Source organism: Lynx canadensis, chromosome B3, assembly GCF_007474595.2.
Source record: "Lynx canadensis isolate LIC74 chromosome B3, mLynCan4.pri.v2, whole genome shotgun sequence".
NCBI lineage: Eukaryota > Metazoa > Chordata > Mammalia > Carnivora > Felidae > Lynx > Lynx canadensis.
Genome location: NC_044308.2, coordinates 68984695 through 69008852, shown reverse-complemented (window position 1 = coordinate 69008852; position 24158 = coordinate 68984695). Strand labels below are relative to the sequence as shown.

General features: G+C 44.1%; 1 protein-coding gene across 1 annotated transcript in view; it reads right to left on the bottom strand.

Moving 5' to 3' along the window:
- The window catches only part of RYR3 (ryanodine receptor 3), a 357957-nt gene that overhangs the window by 96594 nt on the left and 237205 nt on the right, over positions 1-24158 (bottom strand). The window contains 13 exon segments of the mRNA XM_032593518.1: positions 328-395; positions 944-1059; positions 3813-3936; positions 4056-4131; positions 5551-5613; positions 5823-5969; positions 6968-7057; positions 10995-11073; positions 13154-13317; positions 14537-14677; positions 16301-16391; positions 18828-19048; positions 21419-21588. Coding sequence (XP_032449409.1) covers positions 328-395; positions 944-1059; positions 3813-3936; positions 4056-4131; positions 5551-5613; positions 5823-5969; positions 6968-7057; positions 10995-11073; positions 13154-13317; positions 14537-14677; positions 16301-16391; positions 18828-19048; positions 21419-21588 — 1550 coding nt within the window.

Here is a 24158-nt window from a genome sequence, read left to right as displayed (position 1 = left end):
GAAGGGGCCTATCCTCCCCTTTCCCATCGATGTGACATAGGTGAGCCCATCTGGATCCCAATGACGTACATCACACTTGAGGTAATGGTGGAGCACCAGGAGAGGACAGTACCAGAGTCCCTGGATGATGGCATGGAGAAGACCAGGCTTCCTACCACCTCAGTCGACCTACCTGCCCCCGGACTGTTCCACAACAGAGAAATACATGTCCAGCTCATCAAAGCCAGTGGAGTTTTGCCTATCTTTGTTAGATTAGCTTACCGGACACCCTACATTGTACAGATTCTAAGAAGACAGTAATTTGGTTGAATGCAGGGAATCACTTACTTTGGCAAAGAATTTGATCTCCTGGTCATGGGGAGACTTTTCAGTTTTCCCACTGCTGACAATGGCTTCTACAAAGACAAAAGTAACACAAAGTTGGCCATAGTTAAAACAAACACAAAAACAACCACAGCATTTTAGAAACAGAGCAACTTTCCTCAGGGTCATGGAAAGGCCATTTCATTTTTACAAAATATCTCGTATTTTACAAAGTACTTTATAGCTGTGTTGGCTAGGTGTTTCTTCTGTCAGTTCTCTAAGCTGTTTTAGTACCCTTTCCTCTACTTTGTTGATGAGAAAGCAGCTTCAGAGAGGTTGAGTCATATGCCCACAGTCACAAAGCAAAATAATGGAAAAGTTAAAATAGGATGAATTATATGAAAAAAAATGACAAGTGGCTCAAACCCTGAAACCAAGGATGAAACAGATTTTTTTTTTAAAGAGGGGGACAAAAATCTTAGCCACCGTTTCCCCCCCAAAACCTATGATGTCTCAATGAATTACGAACAGCTACAGTATGAAAGCATCATCCCTTGATAAAGAAATACCACATTATTTTTGAGATTATGAAATATTAAGGGAAGCACACATTTGGGGGATATTTCACAATGATACTTACCCAAATGGGCAATAAACTCTTGGGCGGAATCAACATATTTCAGGATCTTCTTCAAAAATTTATAGGCAAACCTCTTTTCCATGGAGGAGGCATCCAGCTCCATATCCTTCATACCTCTAGGTTGGAAATGGGTAAATCCCAGGAAGTAACAGAGATGACTATGTGACTTTGGAGCATCAGCAATCCTATCTGTGTTGACTTTACTTTCCAAACGTTAATGGTTATTCTGGCCTAGTGACCTGCTTTGTCATTTGACTGATTCCCCTTGCACTTGGAACCTGAGTTTATGAGCACCCAATACCTGCACTATGATAACGTCTGAAAAGATTTTTCAAACTATCTTTATCATTCATTCAACAAATATCGAGCTGGAGATAAATCGGAGAAGCAAACAAGATCCCTGCCTCCATGGAACGTACAGACTAGCTGTAAATGGACACAAATAATATATAGCACAAAATATAAATTATGTGGAATGCTAGAAGCTAGTAAGTTTTGTAAAAAAGAAAGATTAAAGCAGTATGAAAAGGCCCAAGAGGGGGGAGCAAGCAGACTGTAGTGTTACATGGGGCCATCAGTGCTGGTTTCATTGGGAGATGACACTGGGGTAAAGGCTTGAAGGAGGTGAGGAGGTGAGCCATATGGACATCTGGGGAAGGAGTTTTCCAGGCATATGGACTGGTGGTGCAAAGGTCCTGAGGCAGGAACATGCACGCCGAGCTGAAGGAATATGGCAGATGCTAGTGTGGATGGGATGGATGTGAGCAGGCAGTCAGAAAAACAGGAGGTGGTTAATAAATCATTAGGGCCCTACGGGCCATCCTTAGAATTTTGCTTTAGCTCTGAGATGGGAAGCTACTGAAAGCTCTGGATAGAGGAATGACTTACATTACAAATTACTTTAATTGCTAGGTTTAAAACTGATGGTGGGGGGCAAGGGTTGAAGCAGGTGCCTAGATAGGAGGCTCTTACAGGAATGATGGTAACAGCATGGAAGGGGTGAGAATGGTCACATTCTGGATATCATTTAAAGCAGAACTATCAGGATGTCCTGAAGGACTGGATGTGGGTTGGGGGAAAAAGAGGAATCAAGGCTTTTGGCTTGAGCACCAGGAAGAATGGGCTGCCGTGGCGTGATGGGGAAGCTGAGGATGGAGCAGGTCAGCGATACGGATAGCGGGAAACGAGTTCTCCTTACTGATGGGGCTCTGGCTTCCTTGCCTGCACACCCAAGTGCCCTCCATAGGGGCTGGCGCATGGTAAACAGCTACTAGGCTATGTCTGCTGAGTTCAACCATCTTTTTCCTGTCCCCCCTTATTTCCTTGATTTCCTTTTTAGTTCTGGTAAAGAGGAATTTTTCACTTCTGTAAGCAAGTTATTTATCAGCAAACGACAGCGCACGTTCCTCTGGGTGTTAAGAAGAGGATTAAAACGACGAAGGGAGTGTTTCTCAAATGCTTCCCCAGAGGTGGTCTCCTGCTGTCTGACCTTTCCTGCTTCACAATATGGCAAATAAGTTTTGCTATTTTTTCATAGGCACTACAAGAGAAATATTTGTATGGGTTTTTATTTTTTATTTTATTTATTATTATTCTTTTTTTTGGCCACTCTGTGGCAAAATTCTGTAGGAGACTAAAACAAGAAACAGCAGTTGGCTCAGCAAACGTTTCTTTCAGAAGGAATGGCTATATCAGATAGGAACCCTGGCTTGTTTTGTCTCTCTTCAAGGGACTCAGCGAGCATGACTTAAGGAGCAAAGCCTACCAGTGACATCTGAGCAGTGAAGAAACAGGTTCTAGGTTCAAGCAGCTAAGACCCTATTCATATATAATCCTCATCTAGATAATTCTGACAAGCACAAGTTTGCGATAAAAACTCAGGAAATCTTGATGCATTCAGTCTCCTCAGTGGTGCTGTGTCTTCAAAGAATCTGTTCTCTGTGTTCAAAGACTGTTTATGTCCATTTTGCTCACTATTGCTCTTATGTAATTTAATCAAATATTGTCTAAAACAAAAACAAAATAGAAATTTGAAGACAACTGCTGATTCTGTCAGAACTAGGCTGCACATTTTGCAAAGACATGAAACTGTGTTTCCAAATACACGTTTCTGAAATAGGTATGAGCGAGATAACTAGCTGTAGAAGACAAGAGAGGAAATTGAAAAAAAAATCTATAAGGGGGCACCTGGGTGGCTCAGTCGGGTAAGTGTCTGACCCTTGATTTTGTCTCAGGTCATGATCTCACGGTTCCGGAGTTCGAACCCTGTGTTGGGCTCTGCGCTGACAGCCTGCTTGGGATTCTTTGTCTCTGTCCCTCTCTCTCTCTCTCTCTCTTGCTCTCTCTGCCCCTCTCCAGCTTGTGTGTGCATACGCTCTCTCTCCCCAAAATAGACATTTTTAAAAATCTGGAAGATACTGCACTTCTACGGTTTTGTATATGCCGTAATTCTTGCCGTTCTGCAAAGAAGCCCAAGTCCCAAAGGTCTGACGATGCCCTATGGATATGCTTTAGAAGGCCAATCGATAAAACAATATACAAAGAGAAGCTTCGGGGGCCTATAGCACAAGATTTGTGAATGAATGCATGTTTATATGTTTCAATTTCAAATTAAATGTTTAAGGTGTACATGTATAATTTGTCATGATTCTTTGCTATAACTGAGCTTTAAAAATTGATATTGACTGGTCCTGTTTAGGTCAGAAAAGATGGCTTCATGCTCCCCAATAAAAGTTTTCTCATTTCAGAATACTGACCATTATCCTGTCTCCCGTCTGTTTTGCAGACAGGCGATTAAATACCTGGGGAAGGAGAGACCACGACCACAAGTCCTCCCTGCCCCCCTAACATCACCTGGAAGATGACTTACCTAGAAACCACAATGCCGTTCACCTGGAGGAATTTAAACAGGTCCTGTGCCTTTTCTCGGTCCCTGAACTTCTCCTTGGCTGTCAAGGTGTCATATGGTACCAACAGAGGGTGACTGCCGCCACCTGGGGACAAGAAAGTGAGAGATGACCAACTCTTTGGCCCTTCCTTTGCACTTCTGGGAAAATGTACCCGCCGCACCCCCAGCTCCCCTCCTGCAGGGGGCACCGGGAACCTGGCTCACCTTTGCTCTCCAGTTCCAGCTTCTTCTTCTTGGCCCAGATGTTGTGATAGTTCTCGGCCACGACCTCCACCATTCCCTGTGTCCCACCAAAGAGACAGCAGTCAGAGCAAAAGCAAAGAAGAAAAATGGGTCCATATCTGCTGGGCTGTTTCAGGCAGCCTCGGGAACTGAGCACCACCAAATGCTAACAGCACATCGCGAAGTGTCTCCCATCATTAATTAGTCTGTGTTTATGCACCTCATTAGTTTTTATAGCTTCCCCTCCATACAGAAAACAGCTTCTAATTCTGTCCTTCCCTTATAACTTATTATCCTGGCAGTCTGATGCATTTATGAGACACACACATTTCCATCTGAAACTGCATTCTGGCAGGTCTTGGACATTTTACTCCTGACCTGAAACAGGGAGATGGCAGTGGGTGTCAGAATCCCCCCAAATCCCTTACCTTAGCAGGCTAAAAATAATCACATCTTAGAGAAAATGGCTGCAAATACAATTGTTCAAAGAGAGTTCATCTTTCTAAGGCTCAGAAAATAGTGACCTGGATTCAAGGGTGTATGTTGGAAAGACACTTTCTCTAAGGTCCAAAGGGCTGGTGTGACGGACCGTCTGGGGAGTATCTGCCCTGGGTTGGGGCCAATCCTGGCCACCGATGTATGCGGGAGGGGAGGGATGGGAGGAGGCAGCTTGGGGCTTTTAATTTCATCCTCTTGGTTGTACGCCCCTGAATTCTGCACCAACACGGGGCACTCAAGAGAATCTTCCACAGGACATGAGATATGCAAGTGCCCTTGCAGCTGTCGGCACCTGCTGGGACCAGGAAGTCACCCTCACCCCAGGGGGGGCTGCTCCACAGGATTTCTCCTAGCTCTTATTAGTTTTGTTCCAAGTTTTTTTTTCCTCCTAGCTGTTAGTTCTGTGTGTTGATACAGTAATTTGCAGTTTCTTCCTCCTTTTAGTGAGTCATTACCTGTGATGATGGCCCTGGAAGAAGTACAAAGCCTGGCCTCCTTAGATAACCGGTTTATTCCAGCCGAGACTTGCCCTGTGGCCCTTGCCCAGTCTGGTTCTTTTCAATTCTGATATTTCAGTGGTGACATGTTCTAGGCTTTCTCCCCTCTCCTCACTCCTTTTTCATTTATTTTAATTTTTTAAAGAGCCCTTCTCTCCCTAGGGTCATTTTTTTTTTTTTAAGATTCTTTTTAAGTTTATTTATTTATTTTGAGATAGAGACCACAAGCAAGGGAGAAGCAGAGACAGAAGGAGAGAGAGAATCCAAAGGAGGCTCCATGCCGTCAGCAGAGAGCCTGATGTGGGGCTCGGTCTCACGAACCATGAGATCATGACCTGAGCCGAAATCAAGAGTTGGATGCTCAACCGACTGAGCCACCCAGGTGCCTCCTCACTCCTTTTGAACAAAACTCTTTGGAGGGTAATATGTCCTGCACTTGGGGGCTTTAGAAAGCAAACTGTTCTGGAAGCACCAACACTGACCTGGAGCTCCCTGGAGAGCACAACGTTGGAGAGGTCCAGGGGAGCAGGACTGTAGCTGTTGCCCTGGGAAAGCAAAGGCAGAATCACTGGGTTTGCCATTATTTTCCTTACTCTTATCAGTATCCTGACTTCAGCTACCAAAGACGTATCCCCGAGAGATCCCCAGGTTTCATTGTTGGTAGTCCTCGCCCCTGACACACCAGGGACAGATTTCCCAGATTCTCTGGGGGTTCCTCACTGGCCCAGTGTTGGCCCTGGGCATGGTGTCATACCTGGCTGGCCTGGGACACGCTCCGAAGCTTCTCATTTTCCCGCTGTTGCACCAGGGCCTCTCCCTCTTTGGTCCTCTCCACAGACCAGCCCACAGCCAGCATGGTTTTCAGGGACTCTCTAGCAGGCCAGCGGTAAATTTCCTTCTCCTGGAAGAAAATCCAGGCAGAAGAGCTTTGCAGAGCACGCCCCTGCACTATGACAGGCCTGACTCCCTGGAAAGTTGGCCCCCACGGTGGACGTGGTTGCAGCTGGTTCCAGCCTCCTCTCTCACTAGGTCCAAACACCCTCTGTGGCATCTCACCTGAAACATGTCATTGTCAGCCTTTCTAACGTTTCCAAGTGCAAGACCCTATAGTCTCCTGCCTCTGGAGGAAACGTACCAAACATTATCCACAGTTTATGGATAAAGAGGAGCAAGAATAGGAGGGTGACTCCTCATGCTCTAGTCACTGTTTCAGTTGGGACATGAGGGAATCCATCTGCACAAAACTCTCCTTTGTGCTTGGGAAGTAGAGTTTCTTAGATTTAGAATTCTCTTGAGCTCTGCACCACTTTACAAATGGCCAGTACACCTACAGAGATACATATGCCATCCTTTATGTGTGACATAAAGCTGAAAGCTTACGAAGAACTCTTATTGATACCAAGATAGGAATTTGGAATTGAGTTGAATCAGATTTAATAATAATAATAGTAATAATAATAATATCATCTCAAAGACACCTGTCCATACTTCCCTAGGGGTCCTTCTCTCTACTCCCTTCATCTGTCACAACTGGAAGTTATTTCTACCTTAGTTTTCTCCAGCAATTCAATGCTTCCCCAACCCCAAATCCCCCATGTCAACAGTCTGACAAAAGCCCTTCCTAGTCCTGTTGCAAGTGAATTACGAATGCATTTTGGCTCAGCCTCCAAGGGCTGAACAGTGCTTCTCCATCCAATGGGTCCTCAGGGCCAAAGAACAGAATGTGAGGATGGGCTCCTGGAAATCGGTCCTTGAGGGTCTTGCCCACTGGTGAGTTTCTGAGGAGTTTATGTAAACTTGAGAATGAATGTGCCCTGAATTCCTCTGACCACCTGATACAATTCTCAAGTAAGGACAATCAGCATGGCCACTCAGTGCTACCAGAGGAGAGTTTCCTACCTTTTCTGTTAATGTCTTGAAAGGCCTTATCAGTGGATGGGTCTTCACATTTTCATCCAGGGAAATTCCATATTTCCATCCATTCTGACTCTGTAGAAATGTTCTCAGTTCAAATATCCTTGGCATCCAAAGAGCCCTCCTATATGACCCAAATCCCAGCTTCTATTTTCACTGAACAAATGGAATAATGGGATGTGACAGAGCTTGAAAGTTCCCCTCCAAAATGTCTAATTGATCCTTTAAGGCCATTAAGCTCTCTGCCCCCCTGGATTTTGAACTCTGCCCCTTTATTTCTTCTTGTTTCAGCAGCTGTCCTCGCTGCTTACTCGCTTGTGTTTCAGACAGAAGGATGTTTCAAAAGACCTGAGAACAACGCTTCTCAGGTCAGTGTGTCATGTTCACAGGCAAGGAAAGAAGTCAAGGCTAAAGGCATCTGAGGACTGGTCCCACTGCCCACTGCTTGGAGGAGGATGACCTGACTTGCACTGCTTGTCTGCCAACCCTAGGGAACAATTGTAGCAAGGCAGGTCTTCTAGCATCATAGAAGTTTAGGAATTTCAAAATCCATTCAACAAACATCAGCTGAATGCCTACTACATTAGGTGCCAGACTCTGTCCCTGGCACTGGGGATACAGAGGAAAGTAAGAGCCCCTGAATTGTCATAACCTCACAGTTCAAAGACTCCTGGATGTTCTTTCTCAGGCTCTGCCTCAGCCCATGCATTAATGTGTATGTTTCTCAAGTTTCTGTCCCTTCTCAAAGGTACACCCTCCCTGGTAGATGTAATCCAGGCCCACGGTCCATAGGTGGCCTAATCTCAAATCGGGATTGCAGCCCAGATCTCTTCCCTAGTTTTCAAACATATTTAAGTTCTATTTGGATGTCCACAGGTACCTCCTCACATGCCTGAAACAGAATTCAGCATTTTACTCCTCTAGGGGGCCTCTCCTCTTGGGTTCCCTGGATCTCAGTGAATGGCACCAGCTACACTAACTTTCCAAGCCAGAAGTGTGAGAATCTTCCTCGATGCCCCCTTCTTCTCTGTACCAGCTCATATTATGTTCAACTTCCCAGACATATTCATTTGTCTGCCTCTCCCTAGCTTCCCTGCCAGTATTTTAGTTCAGGCCACCATTGGCTCTCATCTGGAGTATTGCAATAGCTTCCATGTGGTCTCCCTGCCTCCAGTCTTGCCACCTCTCTGTGGACTCCATTTTCTACACCACTGTCAGGCAATATTTATAAAATCACCGAGATCAGGGCACTCTACTGCTTTAAGATTTTCTGACTCCCATCTGTCATCATGGTAAAACCCAAACTCTTTGTGGACTCTAAAGCTACAGCGAGATCTTGTTGACCCTTCTAGACTCATGTCTCATCCTTCTTCATCTGCTCTACTCTGTGATCCCACCATATTGAACTATGGTTCCTTAAAGCCACCAGATTCTCTCTTGCTTCTCTGCTCCCATCTGCTGCTCCCATGTACTGCATTGCACTTGTTACCCTGTGCCTGAACAACTACCTGTCCCTTATCATATAGCAGAGATGTCACCAGCTCAAGGAAGCATTCCTGGACCCCCACTGTTGACTTAGGGACTCCCCTTATGGGTTATGTGCTCTAACCCTGTGCTCATTCCCACAACCTGTATAATGGCTGGCCTATTTTCTTTATCCCACAAGAGTGTGAAGTTCTTGAAAGCAGGGGAAAAAAGCTCTTTTCTTTGTTAGATGATCAATGCCCACTTGGCAATGGTGAGCAAACATGTTTCCTTATAAACGTGCTTATAGTCCAGTGGGAGACCGAGAGAGAGATTCATCAAATTCCACACCAGTAAACAGGTAGTCAATAACTGGTGAAACTGTTTAATTGTTATAAATATAAATATTAATATAAATATATAAGCTGCTATGAAAATACCATGAAGGAAAAGAACAAGATGCTAAGAGGGCCTTTATCTGAGAAATCTGGAAAAGAAGTGTCCTAGGAAGAACTCACATGCGGATGGATATTTGAAGGATGAATTGGTAACTGGTGTTTGTTTGTGTGGGTGCAGATGGGGACCTGGCTCAGAATGAAAAGGGATTCAGGCTTATGTAGAGTGTGTGTGTGTGTGTGTGTGTGTGTGTGTGTGTGTGTGTGAGTGAGAGAGAGAGAGAGAGAGAGAGAGAGAGAGAGAGAAAGAGAGAGAGAGAAAGACAGACACACTAAAAGGAGGGGATGAGGTTGGAGAGCAGAGGGCAAAGGGAGAGAGGAGGCTGGAGATGGCAGCAGAAGCCAGATTAGATAGTGTCCGCTGTTGGGCGATGTCTGGGATTTTGGCCTTTGTATTAAAAATGGTTAGGCTATTAAGGGATTTTAACAAGGAGGAGGGCTGGACTGGAAAACAGCGGTAGAATATGACTAAATTTACATACTGAAACTAGCACTTGCCAGCAGCGTAAAGGACAGAGTGGAGAAAATGCACGTGGGCAGACTAGTTAGGATGTTACCACCATCATCTGGGCAAAAGATGACTGTAGCTTGGACTAAAGCCATGGCATAGACAGACATACACAAATTCAAGAGAGACTAAGGAGGTAAAATCCACATAGATTAGTAATGGATTGGATACTACTTTGGATTCATGGAGGTGTCCCTTTCCCCTAATTCATAGGCTGGCCAAATGGGCATACGTGAAGACCTTCTAGAGCAAGGGTCAGCAAACCGGAGCCCTTTAGCCAATCCACCCAACCCCACTTGCTAAATACAGTTTTATCGGAACACACTCTTTCATTTATGTGTTATCTCTGGCTACTTTTGTGTTGCCACAAAAGTGATGAGCAGTTGTAACAGAGACTGCTTGGCCCGTAAAACCTAAAATGTTGACTATCTGACCCTTTATTTTATTATTTTAAAAAGTTTTTTAATGTTTATTTAGTTTTGAGAGAGAGAGAGAGAGAGAGAGAACGCACAGGTGCAAGCAGGGAAAGGGCAGAGAGAGGGAGACAGGATCCAAAGCAGGCTTCATTCTGACAGCCGAGAGCCTAATGTGAGGCTTGAACTCACAGAACCATGAGATCATGACCTAAGCCAGAGTTGGATGCTTAACTGACTGAGCCACCCAGATGTCCCTCTATCTGGCCCTTTACAGAAAAGGTTTGCCAACCTTTGCTCTAAAATCATGACGTATTAGCCCACTCTATGGTTACGAGGGTTGTTGTTATCACCAGCCCCAAACAGAAACTGATCAAAGGAAAAAAAACTGACCCCAGATCAATGCAGAGGCTGAGAGAGTGGCTAAAGGTGTCCCCTCTCTAGGGCACACTGCTCGGAGGTGGTTTTCTGTGGCTCTGCAGGGGAGACGGGTTCACTGCTACATGCTCGAAGCCGCAGCTGAGCAATGGCCCCAGTCCTCAACTGGCGGCCCACAGGAATCCTGGATGTCTTTGGCACATTCCTCCCACTTTGCCTGCCAGCATTAAAGGGCTGACAGAGCAATTAAACTCATTAAGCAGCCTGACCTCATGTGGTGAGGAATTTTAAACACCAGATGGACAGGCGTATTAATAAGGGAGTGTCTGGAAGTTCTACGGCTGCCTACCATGGGAAGATGCGGGTCCTGCATAGAATGAAATGCAGCTTGCCGACAAAACACAAGGGTAAGGCTTTCAACTGCACTTCCCTTTTCCCAATGCTACATTCAAAGAAAGAATTTCATGAACGCCTCCTGCCCCATACTATGCATTTATGTCAAAATCACGTGCTCGGTGCAAACTCCAGAAAATGCAATGTTTAGAAAAGAGTTAACACGCCCAGAATCAATCATTTTCCTGAGAAATACAAAAAGCAGCACCAGCCACTGCTGCTGCCTATTTCTCCGACCTCCACCATCCCTGGGAAATTGCTGCTCAGAAATAATGAATTCTCTTGGCATGGCCAGTCTGTCACTTAGACAAATCAGGCAGATTTCCAGGATTGGACCCTTTAATGTTCTTGGGCTGTTTTTTCTTCCCCCTGACAATTGTCAGTTGGATGATAATCCCTACCTTGTCACAGGCCCATTTATCATGTGAATGCTCCGCGTACTTGGTGACGATGTACTCCCATTTTTCAGGCAAGGAAAAACTGAAATGAGAAAAAAAAAATTACAACCTCCCCAAGCATTTCAGCTGGATGTACTGAAAAGATGGCCAGAACCAACGATCAGCTGGCAGAAGTTGGACGGGAGGGACCAGCTAACCCAAGGCTGAAGCTGAATTCCCAGCTGTGAACTTCATGGCCTGTCCATGCTGGGTCACAGACACACACCAGGTCTTATTGGAGGACATCACTGGAGGAGCCTCTGCTGCACAGGTGACCTTCCAGCTGCTCAAGATTCCATTGGCTCCTGTGCCAGATCTGACCTGGGTTAGACAGTGTCCCCTTATCCAAAGACACTGCCTGTAACCTCACCAACTCCAATCTGGGAATGCCAGAAATGGGTAGACAGAGAACCAAATGTTACAAAAGACTGTCTACTTTTTTTGGATTCAGAGACTCATGTTTAAATATTAGAATTTGGTTAGGAGAGCAGACACTTGTTTCTGTTGGCCTGGTAGCTTCTGTCCCATCTAGTGGTAAAAAACAAAAACAAAAAACAAAACAAAACAAACAAAAAGCACCCCCATTTTCCTTTGAGGAACACGTCTTGAATTGCATGGAGTCTTGTGCGAACAGTCACCAAGAATGGACATCTGAGTAGGCCAATCAGACTCCCTCTCCCTGGAATTTGAGTCTTGAGTTGTTTGAGGCCAGGGCAGCAAAGTCTTTGCGCTGATTTATCTAATGGGGATACTATTTGAAGGTTGTTCATGTCGTCACCCTGCCTTGGTTCCTGTGCTTCCTGAGGCCTGGTTGGTCAGCTTTGCACTAGGTTTTAATTATAACCCTGTATCCTTGCAATCATGTGCTTTTCCGCTTAACTTCTAGCTCCTGTTACTTATATTTTTTGGAGACCCATACTGATGCCAGAGGTATATGTGAAGAAATCAGAACTCTCAAGATAACATGGAACCACACTCATCGCTAGCAAACAATTGCTAGTGTATATCTCAAAATGTTTATAAAGGCATCCAAGTGATTACACCACCTGTCATCCCTTCAGTATGTTTACGTTTTCACAAGGTGAAGTTCTCCGAAGTCAACACCTGCGTCTCTTGGGCTCTAGCTTGGTACTTTATCACACCCCTTACCTCTTTTTTACAGCAGGTTCAATTCTATTTCCTGCCATCCACTCGCTCAAGGCTCCATGTGATAGGATGTGTACATAATTTTCCCGAAGGTGAATTTTATACATTATCAAAGCTGACGGCCCCTAGGAATGGCTCAAGCTATGCCTCTCCTATGGGAGCTACCGCCGCAAACCACAAGTCTAAGGGGCTCTTACAGGATGTCTTGATTTCCCTGCTCAATCTAAAGCATTTTTAGAGCTCTTCATTTAAAATGCACCTGGACATGAAGACTATATGACCCACAACGCATGATCCTAACTAGGAAAGAACTGCCAGAAGACAAAATTGGGCATCTGTTGCCCAATATTTTATCCGCGGCCTGATCATCACTAGAGAGGGATGCTGGGGAACCAGAGGGAGGAAGTAAAAGACACTATTGTAGGGTGATTCTAAAATTCCAGCATCCCTTGGCATGGCAAAGAGTGGGTCCAGTCGTTCAAATAAGGACCCCATGCTGTTCTGTCACTCACACCCTGAGGCCTTACTGGAGTTCAGCTGAGTGTTATTTATAGAGTTGTTTTGATGTACAATGCTATTAGAACTATAGAGGCCTAATTCACAAAGAATGAAGATTTTTGTCAAAAAATTCATTAATAAATTAATTGCATCATTTGTCAGCGTGGTTCTTAACAATGCCTCGGGTGACATTTATTTGTGGAAAGCATTAGTCTCTTATAATAAATAAACCAACCCCCAAAAGGAAAGCCCAGAATATAATAATACAGCACATAATCAGATATGGACGGATTAGACCTTCAGAAGCTGACAAAACCCAGTGCCTAACGTGACTTGTAGCGTGTCAAAGAAAATGATCCACAGGGTTAGCAGGACAGAAGGAAGAAAAGTTCATAATCCTCGCCATAATCCTCTTCTGAAAGAGAAACACCAGCCACTGGCCAAAATGTCGACTGACTTAGAGATGATTCTGGACTCACTTCATGGTGTTGATGGGTTTGGGGTCAAAGTTGCCATCTGCATCCACTGAGATCTGTTTCTCCAATGTGGCTGAGATTCTGGTGTCTAAGTAATCTGGTGGTAGAGCCCCAGCTATAGCACTGAGACAAGGAAGGGCCATTCGGAAAAGGTCTGGGTCATACTTCTGTGAGGAAAGACAAAGACCATGATAGCACAGAGATGAGAACTAGTGCCGCCCACAGGGAACAACTCATCACTGAGCTGAAAAAAATAAAACGCTTGCGTTTGTCCAGATTCACCAAAATGGGGAACATCTATATCCTTTGATGCTTTCTGGTGGAAACTTAAGGATCCTTGGAAGATCAAACGACAACCCGTAAAGCCCTCAAGTCACCATTTGCTTTAAGGTGAAAATCCTTTAATCAAAGTTTAAATCAGTATCTCCCAAATAGTTAATTGCAAGAATATCTAAGGATTACAGTGGTCTATAAACTTGCCTACCATAGATGGTTATAGACCCAACCTGTGACTGGAGAGGACAGGAGAAGCTCTGACAGTCCTCTCTGTAGCTGATATGGGTCTTATGTTGGTATCCTCAGCAGACGACTCAATATCACACCTGTTCTCTCTTGAATGGGGCCCGGAAGAAATTTCAGTCAAATAATATGGGGTTAGGAACAGTTTTTGATCTACTAGACCAAAGGAACACTGGAATAAATAAAATTTAAGTGCAGGTGAACACCAACTGGAGCTATCCACAAGCTTCAGACTGTGGTAAGAAAGCCAGACTTACTCATTTTCCACCTTTAAAGATGGCGACCTCAAAAATCAAAATAAACTGGGCTAAGGGGAGGGGAGGCAAGTCTGACAGTTTGAACTGTATTTCAGTCAGACTGTACAGAGGCCTCTTACTCACTTTTCTTCAAGCAAGTGGCTGTGAAGAACCTTCCTCAGAATGGTATGTGGTCTTTTGAAAATCCCACATCTCAACATCAGAGCAGCTGTTGGGGATTCTCCTCTACAACTGAGCTTGGTAAAGACTGGCTAACAGGGGCCACACAATGTCAGGAGGAAAGGAATGACAGTGAGGGTAAGTCATCAAGACTGAAACTAGGAAATATTTTTGTAATTTGCTCTGGAAGTCCTTCTCCTGTGTTTTAGCTTTGTGAGTCTGACAGGTTATTCAACTGCTCTGAGACTTTTCCTCATCTATGAAATGATGATTAGCATAGCTCTTGTTTCACAGACTTGGGTAAGGATGGTGTGATATACACTTGGGAAGTAACCGGCTCTGTTCCTAGCACGTGGCAAAGGCTAAAAACATTAGCTATTACTATTCACAGGCATTTATTACTCATTGGTTATCAAGGTGCTCCCTCTTTGTTCAGAAGTACTGCCATTACCTTATGGGAGAGGGAGTCGAAAATCCCCCAGAAGAGCTTCTCCGTCAGGTGCAATTCCTCCTCCACAGCTAGCCCGTAGCTCCCCCATCCTGAAGGCAGACAGTAATACTTCCAGCACTGTTCATAGTGATTTGTCAGAAGCTGGGAGGTTTGAACAGGATTGCACCAGTGGGTGGGGTACGGAAGATCCACAGGCATCCGCAACACGCAGGGGAGAACACAACAGCAGGGGGCAGACATGAGAGTGAAACCAACAGTTGAAACAGTTGGGTTATCTACAGAGAGGCCCTCAGACACCACTGGGAATGGTCTGCTTTCCTGCCTAATGAGCTCTAGCCGGAGCTGAATCCACCTGATTAACTCTTGTGCCTCCTAATGTGCCCCCAGCAGTTGCTGGAAAATGGAGAGGAACTCTTTCTACTTCAAATGAAGTAGTTGCTATCTAACACTGCAGGCACTCAAAGGTGGGAATAATTTCTTCTCAGACATTTGCTTATAAATCTAGAAGACTCTGAGTGATGCTGATATGGAGATGGTGAGGAGCACCCCGTGGGGTCTGAAGATTTTCTCTATACTGATTACTGCCTGTGGCTTCCTTGCTTTTCTCTTGAGCCTTCTGATGGCCCAGCCGTGTTACAACAGTTCCACATGTGGCCAGGAGAGGGCAGAAGCACAGCGCCAAAGTTCCTATCCCAACAGGTGGAATCCACACCCTCTAAGAAAAATCCCGCTGGTCTCAGAAGTAAAAGCGAGTTTACTGAGTGCTATTGATGCTGCTTCCTCAGGGACCAGAATCCAGCTGGCAGTACAGGCCTGCTGAGGAAGCAATGCCAGGTTGGACGATGAAAACCATAGCTTTCAGCTAAAATGCTTACTGGGATTAAGATTAGAAGAATAGCCCTTGGAGGGCAGTGGAATCTCTGACAATATACAAGCTGCTTTCTGCCTGGCATGGAGACAGAGGATTGAACTGAAGGCTTCTGGGAATTCTGTTTATCCCAGTAAAATGCTTCTGGAAATCCTTGGCTTTGCCTAATTCTGAGAAAAAGGAAAAGTTCTGTTAAAGTCACCAGGCAGAATTTTCAGGTGTGGCTAGCCACTGCCGACACAATGAATATGCAAATACGGCAGGTACCTCATAGGTGAAAGTTAAAAAAACATTTTTCTCTTGGGTGGGGAGTTGATTGTGGTGCCCTCCCACCCAGGCCCAGATGCTCCCTGTGCTAGTGATAAAATTATTGTAATTTATGAGAAAATCATGAATGAGACAACAAATAGCTCTATGGTTCTTTCTACTTTACATTCATAAAGGAAAGCAGGTAAGAGTTAAAAACAAACACAAAAGAGGGTCTGTTCCACAGGGGAAAAAAAGGCACAAAACAGTATGGAATAGAAAAAGGACAATTTAGTTTCTGTACTTGAATGAATAATCACAAGGCCTTCAAAGCTTTTTGAGATTGGATACATTCTGAAAACGTAGTTAAGGCAGGAAACTGCACAATCCAAGTCCCCCTCATTAACTTCTGCTAAATAACACGTAGCCAGTGGAAAGCAATTAAAGAAAATGGGAGCAGTTAATGATCTACTCTCTGCAACCTGGACATTCAGAAAGGGGTGTGATAGGGTGGGTTGTATCTTTTTAGCCCTCAAAAAAGTAAAACTCATTGAATGTATATTTTGCTCCCCCAATTGTGAAGCCCTCATGTTTTGCAAGGCAAGTTTCTGTGCCGTGGACTGTATTTCTGCAGCAATAAAGAGGTTTACCTTAAGAGGCATTTTGCAGTATTCATTGAGCTGCGGCACATCAAAGACAAGACGTCGCAAGAGTTGCTGTAACATTGAAGGCCTCAAGTGACTGCAGTAAGAAATAAGAATAGAAAGGTAAGAAAATGATAAAAGAAGGAAGAAAGAAGAAACACTCATTGATAACCATATACCAGAGCTAAGCCTCAGAATAATTAGCTCCTAAAACAAGATCTTGGGTAAATCACGGTCAATGATAACACACTTTAAAAGTAAGTACAGGTGATCCTTTCACAACATGGCAGCTAGGGGTGCTGACCCCTCCAGCATATAACTTTTGACCCCCTCCAAAACCTTACTAATAACCTACTATTGACTGGAAGCCTTACCAGTAACACAAACAATTGATTAACACGTATTTTGTGTTATATGTATTATATACTGTACTCTTACAATAAAGGCAGCTAGAGAAAATGTTAACAAAATTATAAGAGAAATATATTTATAGTATTGTATTAATTGAAAAAATCCACATACAAGTGGACCTGTACAATTCAAACCCGTGTCATTCAAAGGTCAACTGTATATTTAAAACATAAAAGGGGAATGTGTGGCTAACAAAGTGAGATACCTAAGGTAAAGTCTAATCACCAGGTGATAAGATGTCCTAGAGTCTATGCATCATCAAAATATAGTTACGGATTATGTACAAAGAATATAATAGAAAGAAGGTACAGTTGATTTTACAGCCATCTCTAAGGGCCAACTGTCTCCTTGAACTCTGCAAAGGATGATGGAGTTGACCAGTGCATAGGTGGAATCTGAGGCCACCTACTGGTGTGACTGCAAGGGAGTTTAAGACCCTCTGAGTTACTATCCAATCTCTGAAATCCTCATTATTGGAATCATTTCTTTAGGTTAAGGCTCTGTCCTCAAAAAAACAAAACAAAACAAAACAAAACAACCCTCCTTAAACAGGCAAATACTATAATCAATTAGCGAACAATTTATCAAATTATCGAAGAGTTCATGGCGTTGGTAGTTGGTACAATTCTGAAATAGAGAAAGGAGAGATAAACAACATTGATTCACTTTTATTTTTAGATTACCAAGGCTTTTAAAAATTGAATGGAATGTCCAAATTCTCTGCACAGAAAAGTGCCCATATACATAATTTAGCATGTATGTTCAGTTCAAGACCTACTGACTTCCAACCACAGATGCACAAGGAGCCATGGAGGCCAAGTTAATGACTGATGTTAAATGTTGGAATGTCAGGAAAGAAATCCTACAAGGAGAATGGATGCGAATGGAGATGGACAAGAGAACTCATCTGGCTGACAACTTTTCCAAGAGCTGGCCTTGTGATAAAAAGTCCTGGAGTAAAAAGTGAAATATACAGCAAGTAAATGGCCTTGTCTCTAAATCTTGGAATTATAAAATTCATTACTAATTATTGCTTTTTTTTCTAGGTAGCCCTAATCCGCCCCCCCCCCCCCCAGTACATAGTCATCTCTTGTGTGATTAGGAAACCATTCATTCAACAAGAATAAGGACCATATCCAGCGGGCCACTACAGGGACACCTGCTGGGCCTATCTCCTGGACATCCCAGAGCAGTGGTTCTCAATCTTGGCTGTATTACGGAGGCACCTGGGGAGCTTCAAAAATTATAAGCCTGGGTCCCATTACTAAAGGTTTGATTTTGGGGGTTGAGGTATGGCATGGACACTGGATATTTATTTTGTAGCTCCCTATATGATTCCAAGGCAGAAAACACTGGCTTAACACAGCAAATCAGCATCTGGACCATATTGCTGACACCTGCTATTGGAAGGGGCCTTCTTCCTTTGACCCTATCAGACTTGACAGTTTTCTGAGGATCCAAGTCTCTTGGGTTGACTTTACCATTTTCCTTGGTTGCTCTGATACCTATCTGCAGTGGTGAAAACTACTGCCCTTCATTCCCCCCTGGGACTGGAGATTCCTTCTTATCTTTGCTCCAGGTTCTGTGAGCAATTCACTATCTGGAGCTTCTTATCTTTGCTCCAGTGAAAACTACTGCCCTTAATTCCCCACTGGGACTGGAGATTCCTTCTTATCTTTGCTCCAGGTTCTTTGAGGCTTACAGGTAGGCTGCTTTGATTCATACTCTTACATCTGGTCTCTGTGTAAAGGTCCACTCACTTAGAGAAGGAAAATCTTGGTTTCTGGCTTTTAGGAACCAAAACATTAGTTCTTAATCTGAATACTTAAGGCCTGAAAGACAGTTTCATCTTCTGTTCCACCAACCCTCAGGGCAAGAGCCTGAGCTGTGCCCCCCATTTCTCCATAGTGAGAGATGAGACTCCATGCAGAGGTGATCAGCAAACTTGAGGTAAGTGGGAGTCCCCGCATAACCTGAGAGGAGATGTCTGGGGAGACGTTGGTGTATGGCTAAGGCCTGGAAGCTTCCTTAAGCTGGAGTCACCAGATTATCAATTATACAATTAAATGCAGTTGACACGGATGCACACATGGAGGTGAAAACCACAGGCCAGGGTACTTACTTGCAAATGGCAAGCAAACATTCTTCTATGGTGTCCCTCTGAGCTTTGGTGAGGGAACGTCCCTTGGAAAGCCTATATATTGTCTGTAGTGTAGAATCGATCAAAGAGGTGTAGTGTTCTGCTCCGGCAAAGAGAGGGGCGCATCTTGTGAGGAGCGGAAGCACAGCAGAACATAGATACCTATTTAGTGCAAGCGCGGCCTCTGTGGTGCTTAGGGAAACCTAGGAAAGGGAATTGGGACACTGGTTAATCACCTTGGGAAAGACAGCACAGCTTACCCTGCATATGGAGATCCTGTCTAGCAGGTTGGAAAGCTTACGCATCACAGTGTTTCACAGTAACAGAGTGAACAACTCCCTACCTTGTCAGCAGACCTACTTCTCTTTTGCATTTTAAATGGAAAAAAAAAACCAGGTTAAAAGAAAAAAAATAAACAGAAGGAAAGCAAAGGCTGGCTGGTCCTAACTCATTCCAAATGATCCACAAACATCTGTTCCCTTCAAAGAGGGATCCTAAAACCTATTAAAATCAGCCGATGACCAGTCTAACCCAACATTCTTCATGTTTGCAAAGTCCAACTGCCAAGCTACTATGTTATTATTCTGTCTTAGCTCTTTTTTCTCACCTTGTGCAGACTCACAATTTGTCCTGAGGTGATTTTGAGATTACTAAGTGGCTACTGGCCAAGCGAGCCATCAAACCACTGGTTTTGTGACAGGTTTACAGAGAGAAAGTGGAGCTGTGACCTTATCACTTAATTTATGAGCATTGTGAGCAATTCACTATCTGATAAATGGCACGAGGGTAGAATTCACTAAAGAGAACCTACCTTTGATGGGAAAAGGGTACAAGGAACATAAACTTAGGACTCACTCAAAAACTCTCCTTTAATTCTCACTCAGTGTTCTTTCTCATTCACTTAGGCTAGACACAAGGCAGGCCCAGTTACTGACACTTAGTCAAAGCATTCTTAGCTACCATCTTTGAAAACTGGGCAACTTCAAAAGAAACCTTGAGATCCACAAAGATAAAATCTTATCATTATTTCCTGTGATTATCATAGCCATTGTATCTGTAACACATTTTCTGTAAGTTATGACATGATAAACTGTCTTGAACTGTACACATTTCTGGGTATTCCTATTAATTATCAAAAGTTTGTCTTTGATAAGACTTAGTAATCCTACTGAAAGAAATAGCAAATCTTTCACATTTATCATTTTGGTAAATAGAGTTGTCACAATGGGGAAGGACAGAGCTTTGATTCCAGTGGCTTAAAAGTTTTCAAAAGAGAATGCATAAAAATGCATGTGTTAAGGAACTGAACATTTAGCTTATTTTGCTGCAGATTGTGCCTAGACAAGCATGTGATTTGAACACCAAATGGAAGAACAGAATTTGCTGTTTATTTGACCTATAAAAAACCCAAATGCTTTGATCAGGAACCTTGGGAATGTCCCAAAAGTGAAAACAATTACCATTTTTTTTTATCAAGTAATTTATAGAAAAAACTCAAAACAAAAGTAGCTGTGGAAGCAATGTTTTAATTATCCAAAACGATCATATGTCCCAAACACCTTCAGGAATATGTCATTTCTTAACACCATGCCAAAAATAAGAATGGATCTTCCATTCAGATTGGGAATTGTATGGCTTCCCATTTCTGGGTGATCCTATACATTTGCGAGTAACCCATTCAAATGAAATCCATCCCAGTTAAGGTACTGGCTAGCTGACCACCCATCACAGAGCTCAGACTTCTATCTCTATTGGACACTAGGTGGAGCCTTTGAGAGACTTTATGATTGATTAAGAAGACCTGCATCTTCTGGCTCTCCAAAAAAGTAACCCTACATTGGCAAGATGTTTTTAGACTTATGCTGATCGAATTGTTCTTTTCTCCTTGGACCCAGGACTTCTGGTGCACTGTTTCTGACTTGGACAATCATGCTTCTATGCTTTATAACTCCTGGGGCCTCTGTCTTGATGTCTGTTGATGTTGGATTACTATACTTCACCCTTGACTTTCAAACTTGGGTTTGACTTGGCCTCTGGTCTTGACCTTGCCATGCCCAAAGCTCCAAAACTGCTTGGCTTGGAGATTATCTTTCCTGATGGTCAGTGCATGAAACTTAAGGAGAGTGGGAAGAGTATTTCCAGCCTATAATGCTGCCAGCCAGACCTTTTCATAAGCAACAAGCCCTGGTTCTCAACCAAGGGAGATTCTGTCCCCTAGGGGACATTTGATGCTATCCAGAATTGGTTTTATGGGTGTGCTACTGGTATCTAGTGGGTAGAGGTCAAGGGATGGTGCTAAATATCCTATAATACACAGGATGTACCCCCACACCAGATAGTGCCAAGGTTGAGAAACTTGCAACAGAGGAATCTGGATTAAATATGTGAGGTCGAGTTTACCTCTGGCCCAACAAATTAAGACCTCCCATTTCTTGGTACTTCTATTTTCTTACCTTTAAAGCTGACTGCTAACATGTAATCAGTGAGGAGATAGAAAATAATCACTTTGAAATCCAATGTTACTAACATACAATGATGGGAAAAAGATAGTTTTCCTTATTTTAGCCACTTACTGTATCTAGAGAGGCAGAGGCTCTTAAGTCAGGTAAAAATCCAACCTCTAGCAAGTGGAGCAGAAAAGTTTGATCCTTAATGCCATAAACACGATCCAAGAACAGCACCATGGGTGCCTTGTGGTCAGGGCAGAAGTTGGCTGCCATATCTGGCTCGCTGACCGACCCATCTGAAAGACACACAGAGAACGTCATGGCCCCTTTTCTATCTCCACAGACTCAAAGGCCACACAGAGTGTGTCTGTCTACACACCTTGTTCTCCTAGCAAGCAACAGGAATACAGTATTGTGCTGCAGCCAGCGGATACTCGCTTGGAACAGCCGGTTGCTTACATTTCAGGAATTTTCTTGAGCCAGTTGTTAGACATACTCATTATCAACAACTAAAATTTACAATTAAGTAAATTATATTTAGAAAGGTGACAAATACTCAAAACGCATCACCTCCTAATGACTTTGCTATCAACTATATTTTTGAGGTTATTTATATCTGTTTAATTTGCATGTTGGAAATACAATACAGTGGTGTGCTATGTGCATTCTCTTTCCAACTCTGTGGCTCAGTGACACACATTGAGAGCCTGAAATGGACCATGGTGAGAGTACTTACACCACACAAAATGGGCAAATGCCAGGAATCGGGGCTTGGTTTTTTTGCTTTGTTGACTGAAGACAGAAGAAATGAAGGGAGAAAATGTAACGGAGATTAAGTTTAAGAGTGTGTCTTGTCTATAGCCATTACATCATAAATAGCACATAACTGAGGAAATATTCTCTTAGTATCTGGAAACTATCATCTGATTTAGGTGAAGTTGAGGACAGATCTTCCAATAATTCTAATCTTATTTTAATACAAAAGTTCAAAGGTGAAGTGAGGAATACCATGAAGAAAACAAAAACTGCTTGACTTAGAGAATAAAGACAGGAGTTTGAAAGTTTGTTAACATCAAAAAATAGGAAAAAGAGCCCCTAAATGATCAAGCTAAATCAGAGCATATTTACATACTGTACTTCATAAATTACCTTGAGAGCCACAAAGGTTTAGTCCTATCCAGCCCAGAGCCTCATTCAGCGCAGGGATCAGTGCAGGGCTCTGGCCAAACAAGGAGAGAAGGGGACCTTCCCAACAAGAAGCTACCTGCCTCTGCTGAACACCAGGGGGAGCCAGATCTGAATGGCGAGGCTGAATTAATCTCTGAGACTCATGTTCTGAGGAACATTCATTTTATAGGATACTACTAAGTGTTTTGTGCTCAAAAAGTTTGGGTAATTCTGAGTTTGACATTTCTTTTATCACATGTTTTTTCAAAGGCTCTATAATCTTTGTTCTTCATGATAAGCACAACATTTTTGAGATTGATATCACCAAGACTGAGAAGTAAGAGACCCACAAAGATCAACAATTAGCTATCCATGAACAAAAACAGCACTGGGAGAAGCCAGAAGTCAACGTAAGGACCTTCAGTAACACAGTGGAACAAAAAACCTGAGAATCACTGCACAAGAAAGTAAGGATACATTTTGCCGGCATTGTCCCAGGCTGGCACTGTTCAGGGCCAAGCAGGAGCTGCTCATCTAGAAAGAGTTCCCTTCACTGGGTAAAGAGAATGGGGTGAACAATCATCTCCTTTACCTTTTGGGGAGCTACATGAAGGATACCTTCTGTCTCACCCCAGCTAGAGCCCAGTGAAGGGAGAGGTCTCAGGAAAAGAAAGAAGGGCAAGGGCCACTTGCATCAACCAGGCAGTGGGAGTCACTGTGGTCACCAGTGACCTGCTCTGCAGAGGACCCCAGCAGCTCTTGCCAGTGAAGAAACCAACACCCAGCATTAGCCACCGTGAAACCCTGGCAGGTTTCCCAGGTTTTGTGTTTGCAGATGCTCAGCCACCTGGGTCTCTTCTCACTCCCATCTCTCTCAATGCCAGAACCCTGATCTGCATTGGCAGCCAGTCCTGGGCTCTGCAGCTGTACTGATTCAAGATGCCAGCCCAGACCCTTGCAGCTGATACCCACCATCGTGGGCACACTTGGGAAGACTTCCATCACTGGCCTCTGTTTCCATGCGTACACCCGTGGTAAGATCCTGCAGCCACGGGAGTACATGCAGACAACCAGGGCCCCACAGCTGCTTGTGGGCCCAGCTCTGGCCTTGCCTCCAGTCAGTGGCCTGCACTGCTGGGCTCATCTCAGCTGGCACCTTCAACTGTGAACTTGCATCTCACTGGCCTGAGTCTTGTCACTGGCTACCACTGCTGTGCACCTGTGGTGAGACCCTGCAGCCGCAGGCATGCATGCTGACAGCCAGGGTCCCCGCAGGTGCTAGTGCCTCCATACAGTTCACCCTGATACTTGCTGCTCACCCTGGCTCCTGCCACTCCACGTGTGTCTGCAACTGGCCTGTGCCACTACACAGGCACCTGCAGTTGGTCCCTGCAGCAGAGTGTACACATCACCGGCTGCAGCTACCATCACTGCCTACCTTCTTCCTAGTTGTTAGATATGGACTTCACTGCCGAGGATCCCAATAGCCCTTGCAGCTACTGAGGATCTCCAGCAGGACTTGCCAAGGACCGCATAATTATCAGTGTGGTGGACCGCAGTGGCCTGAGCTGCCAAGACATCATGCCCCCCAAGCTCCAGATCTAAAGCCAAAGCACACACCTGTGCTTGGTGCCCTGTCCCATGAGATCTGGGGTCACAGCACACTCTAACACGCCCCCACCTGCAGGTGAGGGTGTTT